The 23903-nt window shown below is 40.3% G+C and overlaps 1 protein-coding gene across 5 annotated transcripts in view; it reads right to left on the minus strand.

Moving 5' to 3' along the window:
• CLEC16A (C-type lectin domain containing 16A) overlaps window positions 1-23903 on the minus strand; it is a 333014-nt gene that overhangs the window by 13294 nt on the left and 295817 nt on the right. For 3 of the 5 annotated variants that reach the window (XM_072419009.1, XM_072419008.1, XM_072419011.1), the window contains one exon: window positions 7532-7627. The exons of 1 other annotated variant lie outside the window; for it this stretch is intronic. In XM_072419009.1, coding sequence (XP_072275110.1) covers window positions 7532-7627 — 96 coding nt within the window. Of the gene's footprint in view, window positions 1-7531; window positions 7632-23903 lie in introns of all 5 variants that reach the window. One more of the 5 variants, XM_072419012.1, reaches the window with a different exon arrangement.

Raw genomic sequence — 23903 nt, forward strand, 5'->3', positions numbered from 1 at the left:
ATTATCAGTACAAGATAAGTAAAAGATAAAGAACCGTCAAGATTAAAGTGTATTTAACATTAAATTGTGAAATATCAAGAACAATGAAACAATTACCAAATAGGAGCTCCTTCACTTGATTGATACCAAAAAACCTAAACCATTAGCATCCTGACAATTTAAGGTGGGTGTCCTTCCTGGAGTGATTGAGAATCATGGACTAGGCTGTTCCTCTTGTAGAAAACTAGAGCCTGATTTGGGACATCGAATACTTTAGTTTCGCTGGCCCACGTAACACTCAATTTTGCTGGGTAAAATAGGGCGAACCGTCCCTTCAATTATACTAAGCGAAAACATGCAGGGACAAATTGTTTCCTTTTTTGAGCAACTGCAGCTGAAAAGTCCTGGAAAATCAAGATTTTCACCTCACTTAAGCTGCGTACACACGGCAAATTTTTCTCGCCCGATAATCGGTATCGGCCAATTATCGGGCGAAAATCTGCCGTGTGTACAGTCGGTCGTCGTCCATCGTCCGACGACCGTCCTGGCGGATCCATGGACGATGGACGACGACCGATCCTAATGAAAGGGAAGGGGAGAGCGCGCAGCAGGGTGCCGCTCCGTCGCTCTCCCCCTCCCCTCTCCATAGAGCATGAACGGTGCTGTATGTACAGCATCGTTCATGCATCCTGCAGTCTTTTCTCGTTGGAAAGGATTGTGAAAGATCCTTTCCAACGAGAAAAATTGCAGGTGTGTACGCAGCTTTACTCTCTTCCCTCGGCCTTTGATAGGCTCCCAGTACCATGTCGTTATCTATCCGGTGAAAATAATTTTGCAATAACCGGTCTCGGTCTTTGACTTGTGGAGAGACGGTCAGGGCCAATCCTGTGTACTCTCTCAAATGCCTGGGCAGTAAGGGGGAAGGCTGAGACTTAACATAAAGTCCACAGAAATTTCTTTAGATCCTGTTTTTTGTACTCCTTTGGAATGCCTATGATACGCTTCTGCTGCGTTTCTCTTCGAGTTCTTCCTCCATGGAAGCCATTAGGTTGGACTGTAAGTTTAGTTTGCCTTGTGCTTCAATGAGTTGGTCCTCTAGGTCTTTAACTCGTTGTTCCAATTTCACAATTCACGCAGTGTTGGAGGATATGTTAGAAATAGCAGTTTTATTGGTATGTTGTAGTGAATCAATCGAAATAAGGCAAGAGCACATCTGCAACTTCTCTGACCTTGGATTCCCAGGGTGGGGTATGCGGTGCTGACACATCAGAAGATAAATCCTGGGGCATTGAAAATGGTAATAGTTCTGTTGACTCTGGGGATGAAATTGGTGATGCCTGTCCTAATATTTGCAAGTTTCCCCTTTGGTTTGGGGGGATGTTTGCGGTTTTGGTTAGGCTGTGGTTTACCCATGTATTTCTCCATCTTTTTCAACACAAGCAGCAGTAGCAAAAAGGTTACTGTTATTAAGCAATAAACCTTTAATTTGACGCACGGATTATCCAAAAATGTATCAAAATATTGCTTCAAATCATTTTCTGTGGTAATATACAGGCAGCCAAATTGCACCTTAAAATGGAATGTGCCTAATGGACAAAAGAAAGGACTATCATTGTGCTTATGTGCCCACACCAAAAAGTAAGTGAGAGTGATTCAGTGCAGATATTATATGTATAGTTGACTCACCCAGTAGCCCTAGAACAGCTGGGGTCAGATCAGAGGATAGAAATCTCCACAGGCACCTTCCTGCTTACACTAGGGAGTACAGAGCAGGGCCTCCTAAATAAATGAGTAATTTCTGTAAATGTGATACTTTCACACACTTCACACATTTATAAATTCTACTGCATGAAAACTTATTGTATTGCATTGAAGTGAGGAGACCGTTATTTTGTGAAAAAAGGACACTAAAAAGAAAGCTTCAGAAAGAGACGAAGCACAAATAAAATAAAAATATTTACTAACAATTACCTTGGCAGGGTACACTGATTTAGTATCCAGCGTCAATGTCTCCAGATTCTGTTCCATGTCCCCCTAGCCGTCAGCAGCAGCATTCAACTCCTGCCTGAAAAAATCCAGTTCCAGACGAGCAGCTTCCCTCAATATATATACAGAAGAGCATCATTGAGCACACAGCACATTGAATCTTAAAGCAGATGAGCTATAGCCGCAGGAGACCACACTGGGTGTCACTTCTGTTGGGTACGAACAGGCACCTGATGCTACAGTTCACATAGGCTCATCGAAAATTGGACAAGAGAAGATTGTAAAAATGTTATTTTCTTGGCATACCTTAGGCCACTTAATATCAATTTAGCATCTTTTAAATGTCATTTTTTACCTGGGATATATTGGAATGGGAGATTGTGATAGCATCAGGCAGTTACTGCAGATTTATGAGCTGCACATTCATGATGTTATCATTGTAAATGTAAACCAAAATCCGTGAGAAAAATTCCCAGCACCTTCTAAAAAACTAGATACATTCAGAAAGCAAAAGGGAGTGTAACCTAGAACCAGCAAGTGGGCAGTGATTGTATTTATAATATAAATCTAGGCTTTTTAAAACTCTCAATTGTAAGTTGAACCATGGCTTATCTGTAAGTTACATAGTTTGCAGTAGAGAGATGTAAAACACTCACTGAGTGTTACAGAAAACGATTACCTTCAGTTATTTCTGCCAAAAGGTGTGCTACCAAGTAATAAGTTGAATGTGCCTAAAATTTTGTCCTGGCCATTTTTGACCTTTTCTGTGGAACGCCTCAGATTGTTTTTTCTGCTTTTTTGTGTTCTTTTCAACATTTTCTGGGAGATGTGGTGCATTTTCTAACATAATTGCAAGGGTGTCAGTATTTTTTGCCATACCTGGATGTATCATTATGTTTTGGCAGACATAATAGACAAAAGTTACTAGAAATATAATTGAGTGAGGTATTCATTATTATTGTCATTCTACAGGTTTATATTGTTATTATACAGTATCACCTCCATATTCCTAAAGTGGCACACAAAAATTTCAACAAAACGCATAAAGTTAAATTCTGATACATCAGGACTCTTTTTTTCTGTACTCTGGAATGATGACTGGCATACCAGCAGAGCATAAAAATAACCAGTCAGGGTCAGTTGATTGAAGTTTTTTGTTGATATCATGGATTGTGACAAATTTTATAATAAAAACATAATAAATACAAAAAAGGTGATTATGGTTTTCTGATTTTGCGGGTATATGGCTATAACAGGAATGTTATTATGTGTTTGACTACATGCCACTGAGAAACCTAACCCCCCTAGCGGTAATCCCGAGTGTGACTCGGGGTGGATTTTACTTGCAAAAAGCGGTAATCCTGAGTAACAGGGTAACGGGGTCGCTAAAATCACAAAAATGTTGTCATCCCCCATCACCTTGCTGGTCTGGGGGCACGTCTTCTCTCTTCCATCTTCAGCCACGAACTGCAGAGACATTTCCCGGTGACGCTGATGCATGCGTTGGTGCGGGCGGGAGGATAGGTGGGAAATTCAAATAATTTTGTATTGGATTCAATACAAAATAGCTCTATTGAGTCAAATACAAAGAAATCTTGATATATATATATACGGTATATATATATATATATATATATATATATATATATATATATATATATATTACATGCTACTGTACACATTTTTGTGTTTTGTGTTGTTTTTTTTAAAAAGTTTATTGTTGAATTTATTAAATATTGGACATATTTCGGTGAGTTATGTCTAAGAAATATAGCCTAAAATGTATAATAAATTAGAAGTAGAACGCTAGCGGGGTTAATTATCTATGAGACCAAAGCTGAATTTTTTGCCTAAAAGAGGGAGTGAACCCTAAAAAAACAAAACAAAAACACATGACTTCTTCGTCCTGGAGTGGGCTGGACACCAGGCGGCCTTCTGTTTTTCCAGAAAATAAAAAAAAGTGCTGATCTCATTCTCACATGTGAGATCAGCTTGCGCACAAGGAGCGACCCGCAGCCTCCTGGCATATGTGACATAGGTATCTCAGGAGTCTGCTAGATTCCCATTCAGTCTTTAGTGCCGCAGCAGTAAAAAAAAAAAAACATTTGTTTTTTCCTTATATGAAAGAATTATCTTTTATTAAGGATGTTATTTGTGCCAGAAAATTAACACTGCTCTCTTTCCTGAGTACAGCAACAGAGAACCATTGTGGCAGATCAAATAATAGAAATATGCTTCATCCAGAATCAATAGAAACTTGTCTGGATTGAAGACAAAATGGATAAAAACTAAGAGCAAATCTAAAAGAATCCTTTCGGCTCCCAAGTAGCCTGTTACTGCAGTAAGGGCTCATTAGGACAGTAAACATACAGCCAAAGCTACATTGCATATGAATTATAAGGTTAAATGTTTGAAAATGCTCTTATAAATCTATCAAAAAAGAAAATATCAGTTGCCAGAATGCCATTAACGAATAGGTTCAACTTTAAATCTGACAAAGTTTAGGCACTTTTGCTAAAAACAGGCACATATTTCAGAATCCAGGTGTGAAAAGCGGGCACACACGCTAAAAAATAATTACTGTGAACAAATATTGAATAGTTTATGTTAGCAAATGAAATGCCACACATGTCAATGGAATATATTTATTATCATGTTGTAACACTGCAAAATTTGTTGACTTTTAATGTTGTTTTAATTTTAAAACTTACCCAGTTATTTTTTTTGCTTCTAGAATTACTTCCACCTTTTTCGCAAAGCAATCTATAGTACCTGCTAAAACTACTTCCTGGGGGAGCTTTTTTCACATTTTCACAGACCTTACTGTAAAGAATCCTGGGAATACTGGGAAGCTTAAACTTCTTAATTATCTAAATGGGTTATTTATATCACTGTATAGGGTGATCAATTCCCCCCTTAAACATCTCTTCTCAAGGTGGAATAGATTTAGTTCATAGTTACATAGTAGGTTAGGTTGAAAAAAGACACAAGTCCATCAAAGTTCAAACACTAGGGAAATAAACATATCCCAGATAATAAACCCTGTAAGACATAGTTCGGTTAATCTCCCCAAAACAAATCCAAAATATCAAAAAGATGCCATATCTTCAAAAAAACAACATAGAGCAAAACCTAGTAGCTTAGCAGGGAATTACTGTCAAATAAATCAATCACATTATTTTTATATGGTATACAATCACAAAATTAAACAATCCATGTACATTGATAAAAGACCCAAACAAAAGGCCTCAAACATCACACATTATATAAAATAACATACTTTCAAATATTTTAGTCCCCAAGTCCCCAATGCGTTTTGAGTATACAACCACTTATGCAGGGGATTTTTGATAGTAGGATAACATATGCAAGTACAAATATCCAGAGACCAAATTGGTGACCCAATCCAACTATGCCCAAAGATCTCCTAAAGCAGGGGTGCCCAAGAGGTGGATCGCTATCTACCAGTAGAGATCTTCGCGAGTAGATCGTGGAGCCCTGTTTTTTATTGTTGGTAGATCACTTTGACTTGGTCATTTTAAAAGTAGCTTGCAAACCAAAAAAGTGTGGGCACCCCTGTTCTAAAGCAAAATGTCATTAGGGGGCACTAGGTTATTGTCAACGAGAAGGATTCAAATGTCAATCCAGTCTTCCAGAGTCAAATGACCAGAACATTTAGATAAACATATTCCTTAACATACTCTAGCTCAATGGCATTCAAACAATAAACAACTGACCCAAAACTTGGCTGTAGGCACTGGGGGGCCTATGGCAGACACCAATAATTACCTGTGTATCTTGCACCCCTACCAATAACGTCTCAATATCATCACAAGCTTCATCAACTATTTCCTCTTTCACATTTGCTTTCCGATCACCTCTCACATGTAGACAAATAGTACCACCTATTCATTTTCATCTGTCTTTCCAAAAGACAGAATAGACAGGCATGTTAAAAGCCCAGTCATGTGAAGAACAATGCAAGAATTCAGCAATACCAATCAAGTCATAATGCTATTCATTTATTGAGGCTTCCAAATCTCCTATTTTGCTTGCCAGACTTCTAGTATTGGTGAACAGGCTCTTTTAACCATTGCTGCATTTACCAGCAGTGTTTGGCAAATCATTTTGTACCGTAGTACTGCACATTCCAATGTTTTTGTGTAACATGGGAAACTCTTTAGATTAATCCATAATCCCCCCCCCCCCCCCACAACTATCCCCATTCCACCCTGACTGAGCCTGTCTAATCTTTTTGCCAGCCTTTTTGACTGTTCCAACACCCTCTGTCCTAGTTTAAATAATCCTCCACCATATCTGTAATTTTTTGCCCTAGCACAGCACTCCTTCCATATATGCCATCTCTGATATATGTGTTGTAACCCAATGAAAAGTCAGCCCAGTGCTCTAAGAACCTAAACCCTTCACTTTTACAACAGGACCTAGGCCATGTGTTTAGTGGTTCAAACTCACGCTGCATTTCCTGTTTTCTAGATTCTGGTTTTATATTCTAGAGAATATAACCTTGGAGGTCCTTTCCGTCTTGTATCCCTGTCATTGGCTCCAACATGAACCAAGACAGCTGGATCATGGCCAGACCCTCCCAGTAATTTTTCCACTCATACTGCATGCACATGGCACCAGGAAGACAGCGAACCATTGACGTTGCAGCAAGTCAGATACAGACTGTCTAGTTTCACGACTAATTGACATGCAGCCTATCTAGCTCTTCCCTCTCAGCCTTACTACCTTGCCCCTTTAATTTATTGGATTTCAGTTCTTTTTTCACAGACCTAAGGCCTAATTACAGAAACTCAACATCACATGTGGTTGTTAACGCACCTTTCTGTTTTCCAGGAAGCTATGTGCAGCATCCTGCTGGCTTCACCCACCAGCCATGTATTTTTTTCTTTTGGTTTAACTCAATTGATGTAAACCTGAACTAACTGAATTGCAAAGTCTTAGTGATGATATCACTAGATCTAAAATGTAATGAAATTGGAAAGGTTTTATTTAGAAATCCCATACATATTTTGACGTGCAGGAAGCAGAAGGCAAAGTATTTTCAGAGTTTTCTTTTTTTATTTGCTTTTTAGTAAAATTAAGCGGCTTGTAAATAAAAAAGACTGAAATTGTAACCTGTTTAGACTGTAGATTTTTTGTAATGGGAGCAGCAGGTAAATTTGCTGACTGGCTGTTGGAAGTAATAGGAATGTCTACAGTTTCCCACAAAGAAGATTCCTGAATAGGTGTGTCTAGAGTTTGTGTGTAATCATTACTGTCACAATTTCAAATTTGATTCGTTAACAGGCTTCACTGGTTTACAAATCTTTTAGACTTTCACAACATAATGAAAACTTTTTTAGAAGTTCTAATGTGAAAAGGCAACAATTAAGGTAAAGTTTAAAAAAATACTTTCCCTATGCAAAACTGTAAATTAGGGCTAATGTTATGGAACTCAAATGTGAAGATTTGGTACATGGTACAATTTTTTGCCTGAACACAATGATATACGGTTTAATGAAGTAAGCAGAAACATAATTTGCTACATTTTATTAGGACTCACTGAGGCAGCTGTCGTTCGTGGGTCTAAACCCAGTGTCCTCCATGATTGTCTGCCTCCGACAGACTAAACACTCGCCGTCTTCCTTTCCTGCTAGACCTTACTAAAGGAAAACACAGTGATAGATCATAGGAGGAATTAACAATGAAACAAAAAGAGAACAACACACAAAAGATTAGGCACAAAGTTTATAGGACACATAAAAAACAGTAACACAGACAGAGACAATGAAGTAAGAGCATGCCAGTTAAAGTGCTAAAGCTACATATAGGCAATAGGTAGACATTAAAAAATGTTGTCATATTATGTGGGAATTCTGGCACATTATGGCTAATTTACTACTAAAATGAGGATCATTTATGCAAATTGTGGTAATATTTACTTAAATTATCTAAAATTTGAAAAAGTCCCTGTTTACCTATTTTATCTGCACATAACTGGAATTGTTGTGAGATCATTCTCAACTCTTTTGGTAACATCATCATTTTGTTATTCTTCCAAGATAATGAGGCTGATTTACTGAAGAAGCTGTGTAGATCTGTCTACACAAAGAATTTCTTGGAAATGCACGCTATGGGCTGTATGTTTGTAAAATGCAGGAACGATTTAGTTTACAAAAAATGACAGCGGGGGGCGTGGCCGGGCGGGAAATTTTAAAGCAGATTACTGAGTAATCAGCTTTTAAATGCCGCCCGGGTCCCCGCCACCCCGCTGCTCGCACCTACAGTTAGATGCGATCACCAATAGTAAATTCCAGGGGTGATGCCAGCGGCGATTTCCTGCTTGCATCACCCCCGGAATTTACTGCAGCTGCTTGCATCACCCGGAGATCAGCCTCTGGGTGATGCGAGCAGCTTTAGTGGAGTGAGCAGGGCGGGGACATCCCCACTGCATCAACCGGCAAGGTGTGACATCTTCCGGTTGATACGAAGGAGTGATGAATTCTGGGGGTGGGAAATTTAAAAGCAGATAATGTAATGTCATTTGCTTTTAAATTTTTTTTTTTTACAGTAAAATACACATAAAAACATAAAATAAATATTAATAAAATAAAATTAATAATAAAAATACATTTTAGTGCACTGAACATCATTGCCCAGTGCCCTGATTTACATTTTGCCCACTATTAGCCCTGACCTTGATCTGATCTTTTGATGTCTTATAAATCACTTCCTGAATGTATCATTTCATCACTTTGTCTTTGACCTTGATTGTTCCTGACTGTTTGCTGGAGACCACATGACATCCAAAAGGCATGTCGTTTGCGCAAGCGCTGTTTTGGAGGAATTTGAACGCAGCGATAGTGATTTGGAGTCCCTTGTGGAATCGAGCGATAGTGATTCACCAGGAAATTTGTCATCGGACAGCGAAAGTGAACTAAGCAACGATTCTGAACCTGAGGTCAGTGCTGTGCGCACATAGTGTCTTATTGAACTTGATGTGGACCAGGCAGCACCGCCAAGATTTGCATTCACCGGTGCACCCGGGATGAAAATTGAGGCTGAATGTGTTGACTCCCTGGCATACCTGAAGTTGTTTTTGACCAAATAAGTTATCGAAAAAATTGATGCGGAGACAAACAGGTAAGCCGCTCTTGTGTTTGCTAACTTTTAAAATGTTTTGCTAATTTTTTTTATGCAAATGTGTGCTACTCTTTGCTAACTTTTTACATTTTTTTTATGCCAACATGTATGCTGCACTGTTTGCTAACTTTTTGAAATTTTTTGCAAATTTTTTTTTTTTTTATGTAAACATATATGCTGCTCTGTGTTTGCTAACATATTACTTGCAACCTTCACACTATAAAAGAACATATCCTAAAATACATTTTTTATTTTGTTTTATGCAGGTACGCTTTACAACAACAAGGTGCTCCACACCTGAGGTTTGCAAAAAGCAGAAAGTGGGAACCTGTGACCAAGGATGACATTTGGCTGTTTTTGGGCTTGGTGATCTTGCAGGGAGTTGTGGGCAAACCCGTGCAAAAGTGGTACTGGTCCAAGAAATGATTGCCACTCCATTCTTTGGCACAGTCATGAAAGAATACCCTCATCATGAAGTACCTGCACTTCGCAAACAATGAAGAATATGATGAGACTACGCATCCTGCACCAAAACTGAAGAAAATTTGGGAAGTGTCTCAGATGATTCTACAAAATTTCCAGCAAACCTATGTGCCAGAAAGAGATGTCAGCATTGACAAAAGTCTAATGGCCTTTAAGGGGAGGCTCAGCTGGGTGCAGTACATTGCGTCAAAGAGGGCACGATTTGGCGTGAAGACCTATATGCTGTGCGAATCCTCATCTGGCTACATATGGAATATGGAAGTTTTGATAAAAAAAGTTTTTTTTGATAAATTACATTGTTGTGGTCCAATATTTCATTATTTTTTATAATAATGATTTATAATTATGATAATAAATATTTTAAAATATAGAAATAATATATACATATAAACAATTATGAAAATAAGTATAATTATTATACCCGGGAGTTAATCCTAAGAATTACAGGCCCACAATATAAACAAAAATTTCTATGCAAAAAAAATAGGATCACTTTTTGCATCAAAAAACTGACAGAATTAGAAACCTATGGGGTTAATCTGCACATAACTTTGTAGAAGCTTTAGAGGTAGGAAGGCATAAATCGGGGAATACTAGTTCCATATCATCACTTGAAGCAGGTTGTATGGGCTGTTGCATTTCCTCCTGAGACTAACATCTCAACACATCCCTGTGTTTATTATAGTCCTCACATTCCTCCCCAGCCTTACACATAAGTGTCTGTTATCATCACCATTTAGCAAAGAGAAAGACAGAAACGGCTTTTGAAGAATAACATTCACTCTAGTTGGAAGCTTCACCATCCAACATGACAATAACAAAAAGCACACAGTAAAGTGGTTTAAGGACACATTTGTGAATGTCCTAGAGTCCAACAGTCATCATCCAACCTGACTGAGCTTGAGAGGATTTGCAAAGAAGAATGGAAAAAAATCCCCCAACCCAGATGTGGAAACCTTATTGCGTCATATCCTAAAAGACTTGAGGTTGCAATTTGCTACCAAATTAAATACTAAATAAAGGGTCTGAAAACTTATTTAAAGGTGATATTTCATTTTTTTTTTTTATAAATTTACAAAATTGTCTATAACTTACCTTGCCCTCAATAACTAATAAAAAAAATCCAATACACAGAAAGCTTACAAAAAAGTGGATGCAGAATTACCACATATATTACGTACCACATTAATGGTACGTATGGTTTATGGTACTATAATGATTTAAAGTTCACTAACAAAAAAAATCAGATCATTAAACTTGGGCTGATTCAATTTAACTAGAAATGTCCAAAAAAAATAACCCACACACACTTGTAATTTTCCAAATTTTCACTGCACACATATACAAAATCTACAATTGTAGAATAACAAAACCCTCCATAGATCAGCTGTGATCATACTACTTTTACCCCTGCAAACCATAGGCTTGTTTGACTGTAAATCATGCAAATGGTTCATTTTATGGTTTCATTATATGATCTAAACATTGGATAATGTGGGCAGTGAAAATGTTGAAATAAAATGCACTTATGGCCTTGCAGGGACAGATTGTTTGTAGAGATCAAAACAGAGATAGATGGCCAAACTCTAAGACCCTTGCTATTGCAGAAATTTTGAGGATTTTTTAAGCCTTCTGAAAAGGTGGAAAAACTTACTATCAACAAAACATTGGGCACACTTGTCTAATCTTGTCAGCATGAATCTCTTCATTACCCCGTTTTGGCTTCCAGTTCCCATTTTCTCGACCAACACTGCCAAAACCATCAGCACTACAATTTTGTCTAATTCTTGGGTATAGAAATGTATGCAATGGGGATGTGTGTCATAAGCCTTCTGTTTAGTACACTCATACCAATTTCTTTGAGTAACTGACCCCCTTTCGCACCCATGTAATTAGGGATTGAGGCTCATGCTAAGCCAAGCAGTGCCACACACACATCTAGAGCTAAAACTTAACTCTCTATATTCTTACTAGATGACCACCAGATGAGTGCAAATAAGGGAAGAGATGCCCCCCCCCCCCCCAAACATAAAAAATATATATCTTTGAAATGGTATACTTATATCATTCTTTTAAATCAAATATAAATCTACTGAATCGGTTAAAAACAAAGTCATCTTCTTTTACATGTTCATGCCCCAAATAGGAAATAATATACAACATAACTGAATATAATTTATATTTCACATGAAAAGCTTCAGTTATCTAATGTTGCATACTTGCAGGAATATAATAAAAAAAGCCCTTTTCTAGTTAGGGTCTTGTCATTTACACATATTCTCTATAGAAATAATAACTGGGGCGCGGAGCCGTACATGGTGGATAAGAGGCGCATTGGCTCCCTGGGGACAATAACACCGACTTTTAAATTTACTTCTCCCGGCTCTTCCAAGGCACGGAGGAGCCTCCTGTACTCCCTCCCTGGGGCCCAAGCGGGTTCGGAGGCAGTGGCAAGAGAGGAGACTGCCGTCTGCCACACACCTGGAGCAGGGGACCCGTGCACGCGCTGCAGGCCACGTGGCAGGCGCCATTCTATCTGCCCAGCTTCAGCGTGCTACAGCCAGATTACAGCCATTGCACCAGAGAGGAGGACAGGGCGTGGCTGAATATACCCCAGGAGTTGTTTTTTTGGGAGCCCTGGGACACGGCTTGAGGGGTAAGTGCTGGAGATTCTCCTCCTGTTAGAGTGGCACTGTGGGCTGTGGAGGGCCCTAGTCATCATCTGGGACATTATATATGTTTTCTATGGGAACTTTTAGCCCTTCACTTCTTACATAGAGCTCTGAGCCCACAGGATTGGGAAGCCTGTTTTAATGCCCTGCACTAGATTGTAATGGATCCTATAGTGCCGTACTTGTAAGTTACTGAAACCTGCATCTGTGCCACGTACTAGGCTGTATCCCGCACCAGGCTGAACTGGCCTATACACCACTGTGCTCGCAAGTTATTGCAATCTGCATCTGAGTTCTGTATCAGGCTGAACTGGCCTATACACCACTGTGCCTGCAAGTTAATAAAATCTGCATCTGTGTTCTGCGCCAGACCAAGCTGGTTCCCATAGTGCTGTACCTGCAAAGCTATTGAAACTTGCATCTGTATTTTTTGTTAGGCTGACTTAGCTCGCATAGGACTGTACCTGCAAGTAATTGAACTTTGCACCTGTGTTTTGTACTGGGTAGAGTTGGATCTTATAGTGCTGTACCTGCAAGCTACTGAAACCTGCATCTGTAACCTGTACATTTATTTTGTACTGGGCTGAGTTGGTCCCTGTAGTGCTACACCTATACCCTATTGAAATCTGTATCTGTATTTCATATCAGGCTGAGTTGGCCACTACAGCAATATTCACACCATGGATAAATATGTGGGGAAAAAATTCAGCTGCAGCACTTTGTAACCAACAATCTAAGTCAAATTCAAAGAGCTCTCAGAAATCTAGGGTGTCCTCTTTACGGTTCTCCCCACCATCACCTGAATTAATGCCCATGCAACACTTGCAGGACCTGTCTACCTCTGATCTAAAGGTATCCATGTCTTTGTCAGTACCTAATGCCACAGCAGAGGTGATAAAATGTCTCACACCATACTTTGACAAAAAGTTCTCCACCCTTCAGGCCACATTTGAAACAGCACTGGCAACCATCACTTACAACACAGCATGTACAGCTGAGCTGGAACAAAGGGTAAGTGATCTTGAAGACCAAGCTCTGGAAACACAAGGCACACTTACTACTCAAACTACACTGATTTCTTCATTAGAAGAAAAAGTTGAAGACCTGGAGAATAAAAATAGGCGCTCCAACCCACTCATCATTGGCATTACGGAATCTTGGAAAGGGTAGGATTTAATTAAATACATCACGGTTGATATGCCATTGGCGCTCAACCTTACACCTCTAACTCTGCGGGATCTGGACCGGGTCGGGTCAATCGGGTAGGCCCGGAGTGCCCCACACACAGCCAAAGGCCTAGGCTCGCGATTGCAAAATTTTTCCACGCATTGGATAAGGAATTGCTGCTATCAGCATGTCAGAAGCAATAAGACTTGAAAGTGGGTGAGGACAAGCTTTTAATATTCCAGGACTTCTCCCCATCAATAGCTCTAACTCTCCTTGCAGTAAAAGGAACAAATTTTGCTTTATTGTACCCACCAAAACATAGGTTTTTGTGGAGAGGAGAAAACAAGTGGTTTGATTCCCCCCAACTTGCAATGGATTTCATCAACCAGGACCGCTGCAATTCCCAGGATACGTAAGCAATATGATGGAAACTAGATGATTGCACTTTGTAGTCCCTTTTTTGTGTTTTTCTATTTTTATTTTCATGTCATGGCTATTAATGGTTATTTTGGCATGTTTGAAGCCCCGTATAGAATGATTCTGATTTCTAGTATCCTAACCTGCTTAACTGTGTTTCACCCGAAATGATTCTTTTCAGTACACTTTAATGCTGAATATGAAAAATTTTGGAAATTCTGTTACAGAGTTCACCCTACTGCCTGGAATAGACGACAGAGGTTTGAGTTCACAAATTTAAAACAAAGGAATTGGAGTATAAGTAAATGTGTTGTATATGTGATTACTGCTCTTCAGGTGTTTGTTATGGTAAGAGATACAAATTTTGTAACTTAGTGGCCAGCCCTCATACTAAATTGTGTTTATTAACTTGGAATGTGGCTGGACTAAATAGTCCCCAAAAAAGTAAAAAAGTATTGCTGCATTTAAAACATAAAAAACAGATATTTTGTTTCTGCAGGAAACTCACTGAAAAACAGGTGACACTGCAACTTTGCGTGACACTTGGATTGGGGAAACCATTGCCAACACCTATGTAACTAAGAAAAGAGGAGTGGCTATTCTCCTGAACAAAAATCTTCCTTATAAGATTATTACTACACTATTGGATGAGGAGCGTAGATATGTGGTGGTAGTGCTGAACCTGGTTGGGCAAAGGTATTCATTATACTCTATCTATGCCAGTTACCAGTGGGAACTCAGATTCATTTTACGCATCTCTCACAAAAAAATTTCTTGAAGAAAATTATCCGAATTGATAGTGGCTGGTGACTTTAATGCCATAGTAGACCCTGTCCTAGATCATTTAAGGTTTGGCTCAAAGTGCATCGGTAACCATCTCTGGGAATTAAGTGTTAATTGACCCAGACTACCTTGGTTGATGCCTGGAGGCTTCCCAACTCCAATGAAAAAAGTTACACTTGTTATTCTAAGGCCCATATGTCTTTTTCAAAAATTGATTATATTTTGATTGATGAGTCTCTTTATCCCAGAGTTTCTGAGGCGTCAATGGCAGATATCTATATATACCGTATATATCTGACCATGCTCCTGTAGTGTTGGTCTTAGATCTTCCCTAGTGCATAAACAGGACGTTTCAATGGGGATTCCCAACATTTTTAATAGGATCTCCGGATTTAACTAATTATGTGAAAATCCATTGGGCCAATAGCCTAGATGACAACCTTGAGCATTGGGACACGTCCATACTGCTTTGGCGTACTTTGAAAGCTGTCATGAGAGGCTATCTCATGGACTACACAAAGTGAAAGCACAGAGAACATCTCAAGGTACACTCAGAGTTACAGTGCAAGGTTACTAGAGCTTATAAGGTTTTTTTAGAAACTGGTTCAAAGGCTGCAAAGGCTTGAAATGGCAGGATGCCGTTACCTGTTTTAACACCTATATCGCCTCCAGAGTAGAGACATAACTTAGGTATCAAAAGCACACATTTTACAGGCGGGGCAATAAGATGGGGTTATTGTTGGCAAAGTTAACCAAACCCCATGGGTAGTTGATCCCATTTCCCAAATGGCTCACAATTCATCAGGGGAAATAATAAGGATTTTGGAGAACTAATATAGACAATTGTATTCAGCTCAACCTGCACAACCGGTGTTATTAGATGATTTGTTGACTAAGGCTAGGCTTCCTAAACCGGGCTCAGATGATAGAGAAGGACTTAACAAACCAATTTCATTGTAAAGAGGTCCAGAAAACGATAAAGTCAATGGGCAATCATGAGACCCCCGACCTGGATGGCTATGCAGCCGAATTTTATAAGCTACTTCAGGACGAAGTGACGCCCCTCCTGACCAAGGTGTATAACACCATTCTCCAACAACAATCTCCATTCCCTGACTTTATTGAGGCACACATGACACCTACACCTAAAGGAGGTAGAGATCTAACTTCAGTTTTGTCCTATAGACCGATATCACTTTTGAACTGTGATTATAAAATTTTGGCGAAGTTGATGGTCAATAGGCTTCAAAACTTTTTGCCCTTCGATCTTACCAAACACCAACTGGGATTTGTCCAGGGCAAACATTCTACTATAGGTGTCCACATGGCAATTGTTGCAGCATCTGCTCCTAATTCCCCTAAAACAATGCTATTAAGTTTAGATACTGAAAAAAAAGCATGAAAAGTTCACCGCAAACACAACTGTTTATTAACGGTACTCTATCTTTCCAAGTGGGGATGAGCAGAGGTACCCGCCAGGGATGCCCACTTTCACCACTATTGTTTAACCTGGCTTCAGATCCACTGCTGAGACTTCTCGAATATTCCCCAGATTTTATGGGTATACTAATACATAGTTCCCCCCAGCCCGTTTTTGGACACATTTACAGCAGCTCTGAACGGACACCAGAGAGGCTGCTCTGCTCGCTCTGTTCTCTGCTGATAGCTGATTAAAGCTGGGCAGAGTGAGGAGAGCACAGCACAGCTATGAAGAAATCAGGACACAGGCTGTCCCTCCCCGTCTCAAAGCTGTGCTGAGTCTTTAGAAAAGAAAAAAAAACACATTGTGTAAACAATGTCTCTCTGTATAAACCTTCATATCTCCCAAATTGTATGTCATAATGACTTTTTCAGGATGCAGAGGGAACACTTATAGTTAGCACCATTCAAAATTTCAGCATCCCAGCTTTTACAAATTTCATGATATAGAGATCAGAATTGTAAAATCTTGCGAAAATACAACATTGGGGTTGCAGTTTTAAAAGCAAGTGTGCCTTGGAGTCCTAAATTAAAAATGCAAATTGGGGACCCCCCAGGGCAACTTACAAAGAAATGAGCATTGGGGAAGGGCCCCTAAATTTTTTACTTATCTGTCACAAATCTATAACTGTCATAATATATTACCCGTGTGCTTCTTTTCTTTGAACTCCAATTTCCCTAGAATGGTGGGGTGTACAAAGCCGAAAATGTAGGTGCAAGGGGGGGCGACACCTTTTGATAACCCCCCACACTAAAATTTATTTACTATGGCAAATGCACTGCCCTGTTACACATTACTGCTCATTTCTAACACTGGAACCCCAATTTCTCTGGAATGGGGAGGTGTAGGAAACTGAAAATCTTTGGGGAACATCTGTGGATAACACCCCCTAAAGTTTTATCACAATGGCATCATTAATACATAAAAAACTCTGCCCATCAAAACGAAATTGGGGTTTAGTTACTGGTAGGGCAAGTCATGGGTAACAGGGCAGCGTGTTGTGATAGGCAGACTTTATGTAATGATGCCATAGAGTTTGATGGATGGAGGTTTTTGTGTTCTAATGATGCCATGCAAATTAAGTTTTAGGGGTTTATACCTGTTCCCCACTTACACCTACATTTTCAGTTTCTTGCACCTCCCTATTCCAGATAATTTGGGATTCAAATAACAGAAGCACAAAGGACAGCATAGTATTACAAATATATCTTGGTGAAAGGTAGGTAAAATATTTAGGGGCCCCCACCCCAATGCTTCTTGCTATGTAAGTGGCCCCAGGGGTCCTTAGTTTGCATTTTCAATTTTGAGCTCTTAGGTGCACTTTCTTATAAAACAGCAACCCAAATTTCCAATTTCCACAAATTTTTAAACTCATGATCACCATATTTGAAATTAAAAAATGAAATGTTGGTTATTAGTAGTTTAGAGAGTCCCCTGTGTACCCTAAAAAGTTTAGGTAATTACAACCAACAATTTAGGAGATCTTAAGGATTGAATGCAATGAGATGTTAGGCTGCAGAATCTGACAAGCAAACTTTACACACAGCTATCACACTGCGGGAGGATAAATTTCACAGGAAGTTTTTGGCAGTGATGAGGAGGGCACTGGCTGTCCTGCCTCCATCTGCGATCACATGCAAGATGCTCTTTGTGTTACCTAGGTATAGCGCTAGGAGGTGACAACTGAAGGTAGGCTGAATTCACATTGGCGGTAGGGTTGCATTTCCTGTGTTTACCCCTCACTTACCTCTCGCCAGGAACCACTGCAGCTTAAAAAACTGCTGGGCCTAAAAAGCCCTGCACTTACCGCCTGTTACCAATCCCAGGTGCCTCACACTTACTGCTTGTTACCAATTCCAGGTGCCTCGCCCTTAAAGCCTATTACCAATCCAAGCTGCCCAGCAGTTATCACCTGTTACCAATCCCAGCACTTACCGCCTGTCCTAAATTTATGTTACATCTACACAGGGAGCTACTCCCAGCTGAGGTGATGACAAACCCACTTTAATACTCAGGCTGGCAAGCGTGGCACAAAATAAGGGTTCTTTGTCATTTAAACAGCCACTCCAACCTCCACCTCCCGATAGCGCACAACCCAGATCTGGTAATCCAGGGCAGATCGGTTGAGGAGAGATGAGTGATACGACAACTGAGGGTTAAATCCTTCACCAACAATCTGAATAAGAAACCCATTCCCATGCACCTGCAGTGTCTTTTTACCCTTTTTTTTGGAAAGGGAGGTTTTTGCATAACATCAAATCCGCACCTTTGTGTCCATAATATCACGGAGACTTTCGGATAAAGATTGGACCAATGCCCTGGACAAATTGTTATTTAGGCCGAATCCAGAAAGGAGAGCTTTAATGGAAGTTTATCTGACTTACAAACCAGCACTTAATTATGAGGAGAGGACTACAGGTTTAAATAGATGGCATGTATGTCTTCTGACTAGGTGCCCAACAGAAATTTTGTTTGATTACCGTAGAGCTTGGAGGGCGATTTCCTCCTTCATGTACAGGGAAATGGTGTTCAAATTCTTTCATGGTGCATATGTTTCCCCGCACCATTCCTTCCGTATGGGTTTAAGAGAGACACACAACTGTCTGAAATGTGACACAGCCAAAGCAGAAAAATTTCATATGTTCTGGGGATGCCCCTTAATAAAAATATAGTGGTGCGGTTTGGACTGAACCACCTGGTAACATTTCTCCCGCTTACTCCTACCTGGGCTTTGTTTGGAGTTTTGTCTGAACAGGTCTGGGTAGCCAGGGGATGCACTAGACTTCTCATGATTATATCAATGGTGGCCAAGAAGGCAATCCTACATAAATGGATAAGTGCAGACTCCCCCCCCCCCCCCGAACTTTGAATTTATTTTCTGTTTTTTCCTCCCTTTACTTATATTGTTGGTTCCAGACCAACAAAATTTACAATATGGAGTAGCCAGCCCAATCCCTGGGCCTTAACCCAATGGAAAACTTGTGGGGGGTATCAAAAATGCCATTTCTGAAGCAAAACCAAGCAATTTGTGGAATGTAGTCCAATCACCCTGGGCTGGAATATCTCTGAGTGCCCAAACTTAGTCAACTCCATGCAACATAGATAAAAGGAAAGCAAAATTTTGAAACTTTTTTTCAGTTTATACAGTGAATGCAACAGAAAAAAATGTGTCTCCCAACAAGTAAGGCATAAATTATAGAAACATAAGTAAATAAACAAAGACAAGACAGCGGGGTCTTACTAGGCAAGATTCAAGTGGTAATAATGAAAGTTTTCTCAGAAATACAATATAAATTGCTCAATATCCTTAATATATAGTAAACATAGTAAAACATAGTAAGTAATCTTATTTGTCCAATGTCCAATGTATTTGCAACATGTGTGAAAATAAAAGATATAAGGATTTTGAGGTTTATTCATTTTAAACACACTGTTATCTTGAATACAACTGAATATAAAAGATCAGTAGAAAATAAGATGAGATAGGAAAAAATGAACTTATTTTATTAAGATTTTACAATAAAATAGTCCATAACCAGATGTCTTATTCAAACAACACAGATGCACTTAAAGGTATTTCCAAAATGAAATTAATTTAAAAAAGAGTACTGTAAATATTTCATATGTGAACTTATATGTTCACACAACTTCCACATTAATTACCCTTGAAATCAGAAGCTGTGACGCAGAGGTACAAGCAAGTTTCATGTGGTTGGAGTTATGGGCCGTCATGAAGTTTTTGTTTCTCCAGGGAAAGTCAGCAAAAGAAAATTAACACTGAGATGTCACAAATACTGGGGCAGAAGTGTCCATCCTACAGCACTGTCAAAACATGAATATTTTTTTTCAAGACTAGGCATTTCACCGTTGAAGTTGAGCCCCGCAGTGGGCACTCCCCAACCTCAACTGACCCAGCAACCTGAGATGCTGTTCATGAGCTGATTATTGAGGACTGGCGAATATTCGCAAAAAAGATAGCCCAAATACTTGACATCTCACGGGAGCAGCTTGGGTTTTATTATCACCACCATCTTAGACATGCGCAAGCCTTTCAGCGAAGTGGGTGGCGAAATGTTTAAACAGTTATCAGATGAAGGAATGAGTTGAAGCATCCAAAGCCGTTTTGGCCTATTTTGAAGCTGCACAGGACTTTTTGGCTAGGTTAGTGACAGAGGATAAAACCTGGCTCCACATCTATGATCCTGAAATCAAGAAACAGTCAAAGGAACGGTGCCACAGCCGGTCCCCACGGCTGAAGAAGTTCCGAACCCAGAAATTGTCCAAAAAAGACATGGCGTCTGCTTTCTGGGACAAATACGGTGTTCTGTTGGTGGACTACCTACCTCAGGGCTCTAGTATCACCAGACAGTATTATGCTAATCTCCTGGACCAGCTGAAGGAGGCAATTAAGACGAAACGCCGTGGAAAATTGACCAAGGGGATCCTTTTTTTGCAGTACAATGCACCTGCGCACATGTCCAACGTTGTGGCTGCCAAATTGAATACCCTGGGTTTCCAATTGGTCCACTATCCCCCCTACTTACCCGACCTGACCCCTTCGGACTATTATCTGTTCCCGAATTTGAAGAAACATCCGAAGGGGCAACATTTTGAGGACAATCCTGACGTCAAAGATGCTGCTGAGAGCTGGTTTGCAGCCCAACCAAAGGACTTTTTTTGAACAGTCTAGAAAAGCTGCAACTACGTGGTACCAAGTGCATCAGTCTCAGGTGGGAACATGTTGAATGTGTTATTTAGTTACATAGTTCACCCTACTGCCTGGAATAGATGGCAGAGGTTTGAGTTTATATGTTTAAACAGGGTAATTGGAATATAAGTAAAAGTGAAGTAAATGTGATTATTGCACTTCAGGTGTTGGTTATGTTAGGAGATAGAGATTTTGTAATTTTGTTATATTTGTGCAGGCTGGGATTGCTCTTTTTTGAGAAAGATAGATCTGCTGGTTGTTTTCTGTTTTGGTTACCACCTTGAAATCCCCGCCATGTATTTCTCCCCACATAGTGACCAGTTTTCAAACTAATTTACGCTTGATATCCTGGAATGTAGCTGGTCTTAACAGTCCCCAAAAGCGTAAAAAAGTACTGACACATTTAAAACGCAGAAAACCTGATATTGTGTTTCTGCAGGAAACTCACTGGAAAACAGGTGACACTGCAACTTTGCATGACACTTGGATTGGGGACACAACTGCCACCACTTATGTCACTAAGAAAAGAGGAGTGGCTTTCTCCTGAACAAAAATAAAGTAATTACTACGCTATTGGACGAGGAGAGTAGATATGCGATTGTAGTGTTGGAACTGGCAGGACAAAGGTACACATTATGTTCCATTTATGCCCCTGCGGGCAATTCAAATTCATTTTTTATGAAACTCCCACATAAAAATTTCTTGAAGAAAACTATCTGAATTTGATGGCTGAGGATTTTAATGCCATTGTGGACCCTGCCTTAGACTGCTCTAGTCTAGCTCATAGTACACCAGGAACTACTTCAGGGGGACTCCAGCGTTTATTGACTCAGACTACCTTGGTGGATGCTTGGTGGCTCCTTAACCGTGATGAAAAAAGCTACACCTGTTATTCTAAATCCCATATGTCTTTTTAAAAAATTGATTATATTCTAATTGATGAATCTCTCTACTCTAGAGTTTCTGATGGGTTAATGGCGGATTTTACTATATCCAACCATGCTCCTGTTGTGTTGATCTTAGATGTTCCCCAAGGCATTAATAGGACATTTCAATGGAGGTTCCTAACATATTTAATATGATCACCGGATTTCAACAAATATGTGAAAACCCACTGGACCAATAGCCTCGATGACAATCTTGAACATTGGGATACTCCCATACTTCTCTGGCACACTTTGAAAGCGGTCATGAGAGGCTATCTCATGGATTATACTAGGCGTAAACATAGGGAACACCTCAAGGTATTTGAGGAGTTACAGAGCAAGGTAACTAGGGCTTATAAAGATTTTTTAGGAACTGGTTCACAGGCTGCAAAATTGAAATGGCAGGAGGCGGTCACTTGTTTTAATACTTATGTAGCCTCCAGAGTAGAAACACAACTTAGATACCAAAAGCACAGGTTTTACAGGTGGGGTAATAAGGTGGGCTCATTGTTGGCAAGGTTAACTAAACCCCAGGGACCCAAATGTCATATTTTAAAGATAGTTGATCCCATGCCCCGAATAACTCACAATTCTTCAAGGGAAATTATAGACATTTTTGAGAACTAGTATAAACAACTTTATTCGGCTCAACCAGCACAGCCTATGTTATTAGATGATTTACTGACTAAGGCTGGGTCTACATGGATGTGTGGAAAAGAGGTGTGTAAACGTTCCTGTTATGCAAGCGGGTGTGGACCCACTGTGCCACTGACCGGTGTACTCCAGAGGGGCGTGACTAAGCAGCTACCAGGTCTTCGCTAGAGCCTCTGATGGTGAGGATAGGCTTGGGCTGCGGGGTAGCTGTCAGGTGCCACTCCAGAGCAATCCCCAGGCCAGTGGCAGCTGACCACAGGAGTCAGGAAGCAATGATACAGAACCAGGCCAGGCGGCAAACAGGCGAAGTCCAGAAACGTAATCCAAGGTCAGGCAGCAAACAGGCAAAGTCCAAAACGTATCCGAGGTCAGGGTTAGGCAGCAAACAGGCAGAGTCCAAAATCGTCAGCAAGGTCCGGTACACGGTAAAGCAAAACAGGAACACACCTTAGCACAGAGAGTAACACAGAGTAAGCCAGAGATTGCTCAGGCAACTTCCTGTAGTAGGAGGTGCCTTTAAGTACCTGCAGGTAATCACCCATAGGCTGGGGAAAACAGAGGGCGTGTGTTACCTCATAGACAAGGAGAGACACACCCACACCAGCTCAAACACCAGAGCAAGTCTCAACACAGGTATGGAACATAGGAAGAGGGTTACCTGAAAGACAGGACCCGGCGCCCGTGCCTTGCGATTAGGAGCAGTGGCGCCGGCACGACCTGCAGTGCTAACAGTACCCCCCCCTTTTACGCCCCCTCTCCTCAGGTCTGTTCCTGGACAAGAATTCTTTCAAGAGACGAGGCGCATTGATGTTATCTCTGGGTTCCCAAGATCTCTACTCAGGGCCAAACCCCTTCCAGTCTACCAGAAACAGGGTTTTTCCTCTACTCTTCTTCATCCCCAAAATGGCCTTTACCTCATATACGTTGTCATCACTGACCGCTACGGGAGCTGAGACAGGTCTCTTGACAAAACGATTCAGGATGACGGGTTTTAGCAGGGAGACATGGAAGGAATTCGGTATCCGGAGTGAGGCTGGCAGCTTAAGTTTGTAGGAAACATCATTAATTTGTTCCAGAATTTCAAATGGGCCGATGAAACGTGGACCCAATTTGTAAGAGGGTATTTTGAGCCGGATGTATTTTGAGGAGAGCCAGACTTTATCACCAGGACGGAACTTAGGAGAAACTCTACGTCTCTTATCTGCGGATTCCTTCATGCGGATAGAGGCATCCTTAATAGGTCGCCTAGTCTCATCCCAGATTTCAGAGAATTCTCTTATGGTAGCATCTGCGGCAGGAATACCAGAAGAAGAAGACACCGGGAGTGGGATATTTGGTTGTTGGCCATAAACAATAAAAAATGGCGATTTCTTGGATGACTCGCTGACATGATTAATGTAAGAAAATTCAGCCCAAGGTAATAACTCAACCCAGTTATCATGATGGAGGTTGATGAAATGTCGTAGAAAACTGGTCAGGATTTGGTTGACTCGTTCCACTTG

Source organism: Pyxicephalus adspersus, chromosome 7 (genome assembly GCF_032062135.1).
Source record: "Pyxicephalus adspersus chromosome 7, UCB_Pads_2.0, whole genome shotgun sequence".
Lineage (NCBI taxonomy): Eukaryota > Metazoa > Chordata > Amphibia > Anura > Pyxicephalidae > Pyxicephalus > Pyxicephalus adspersus.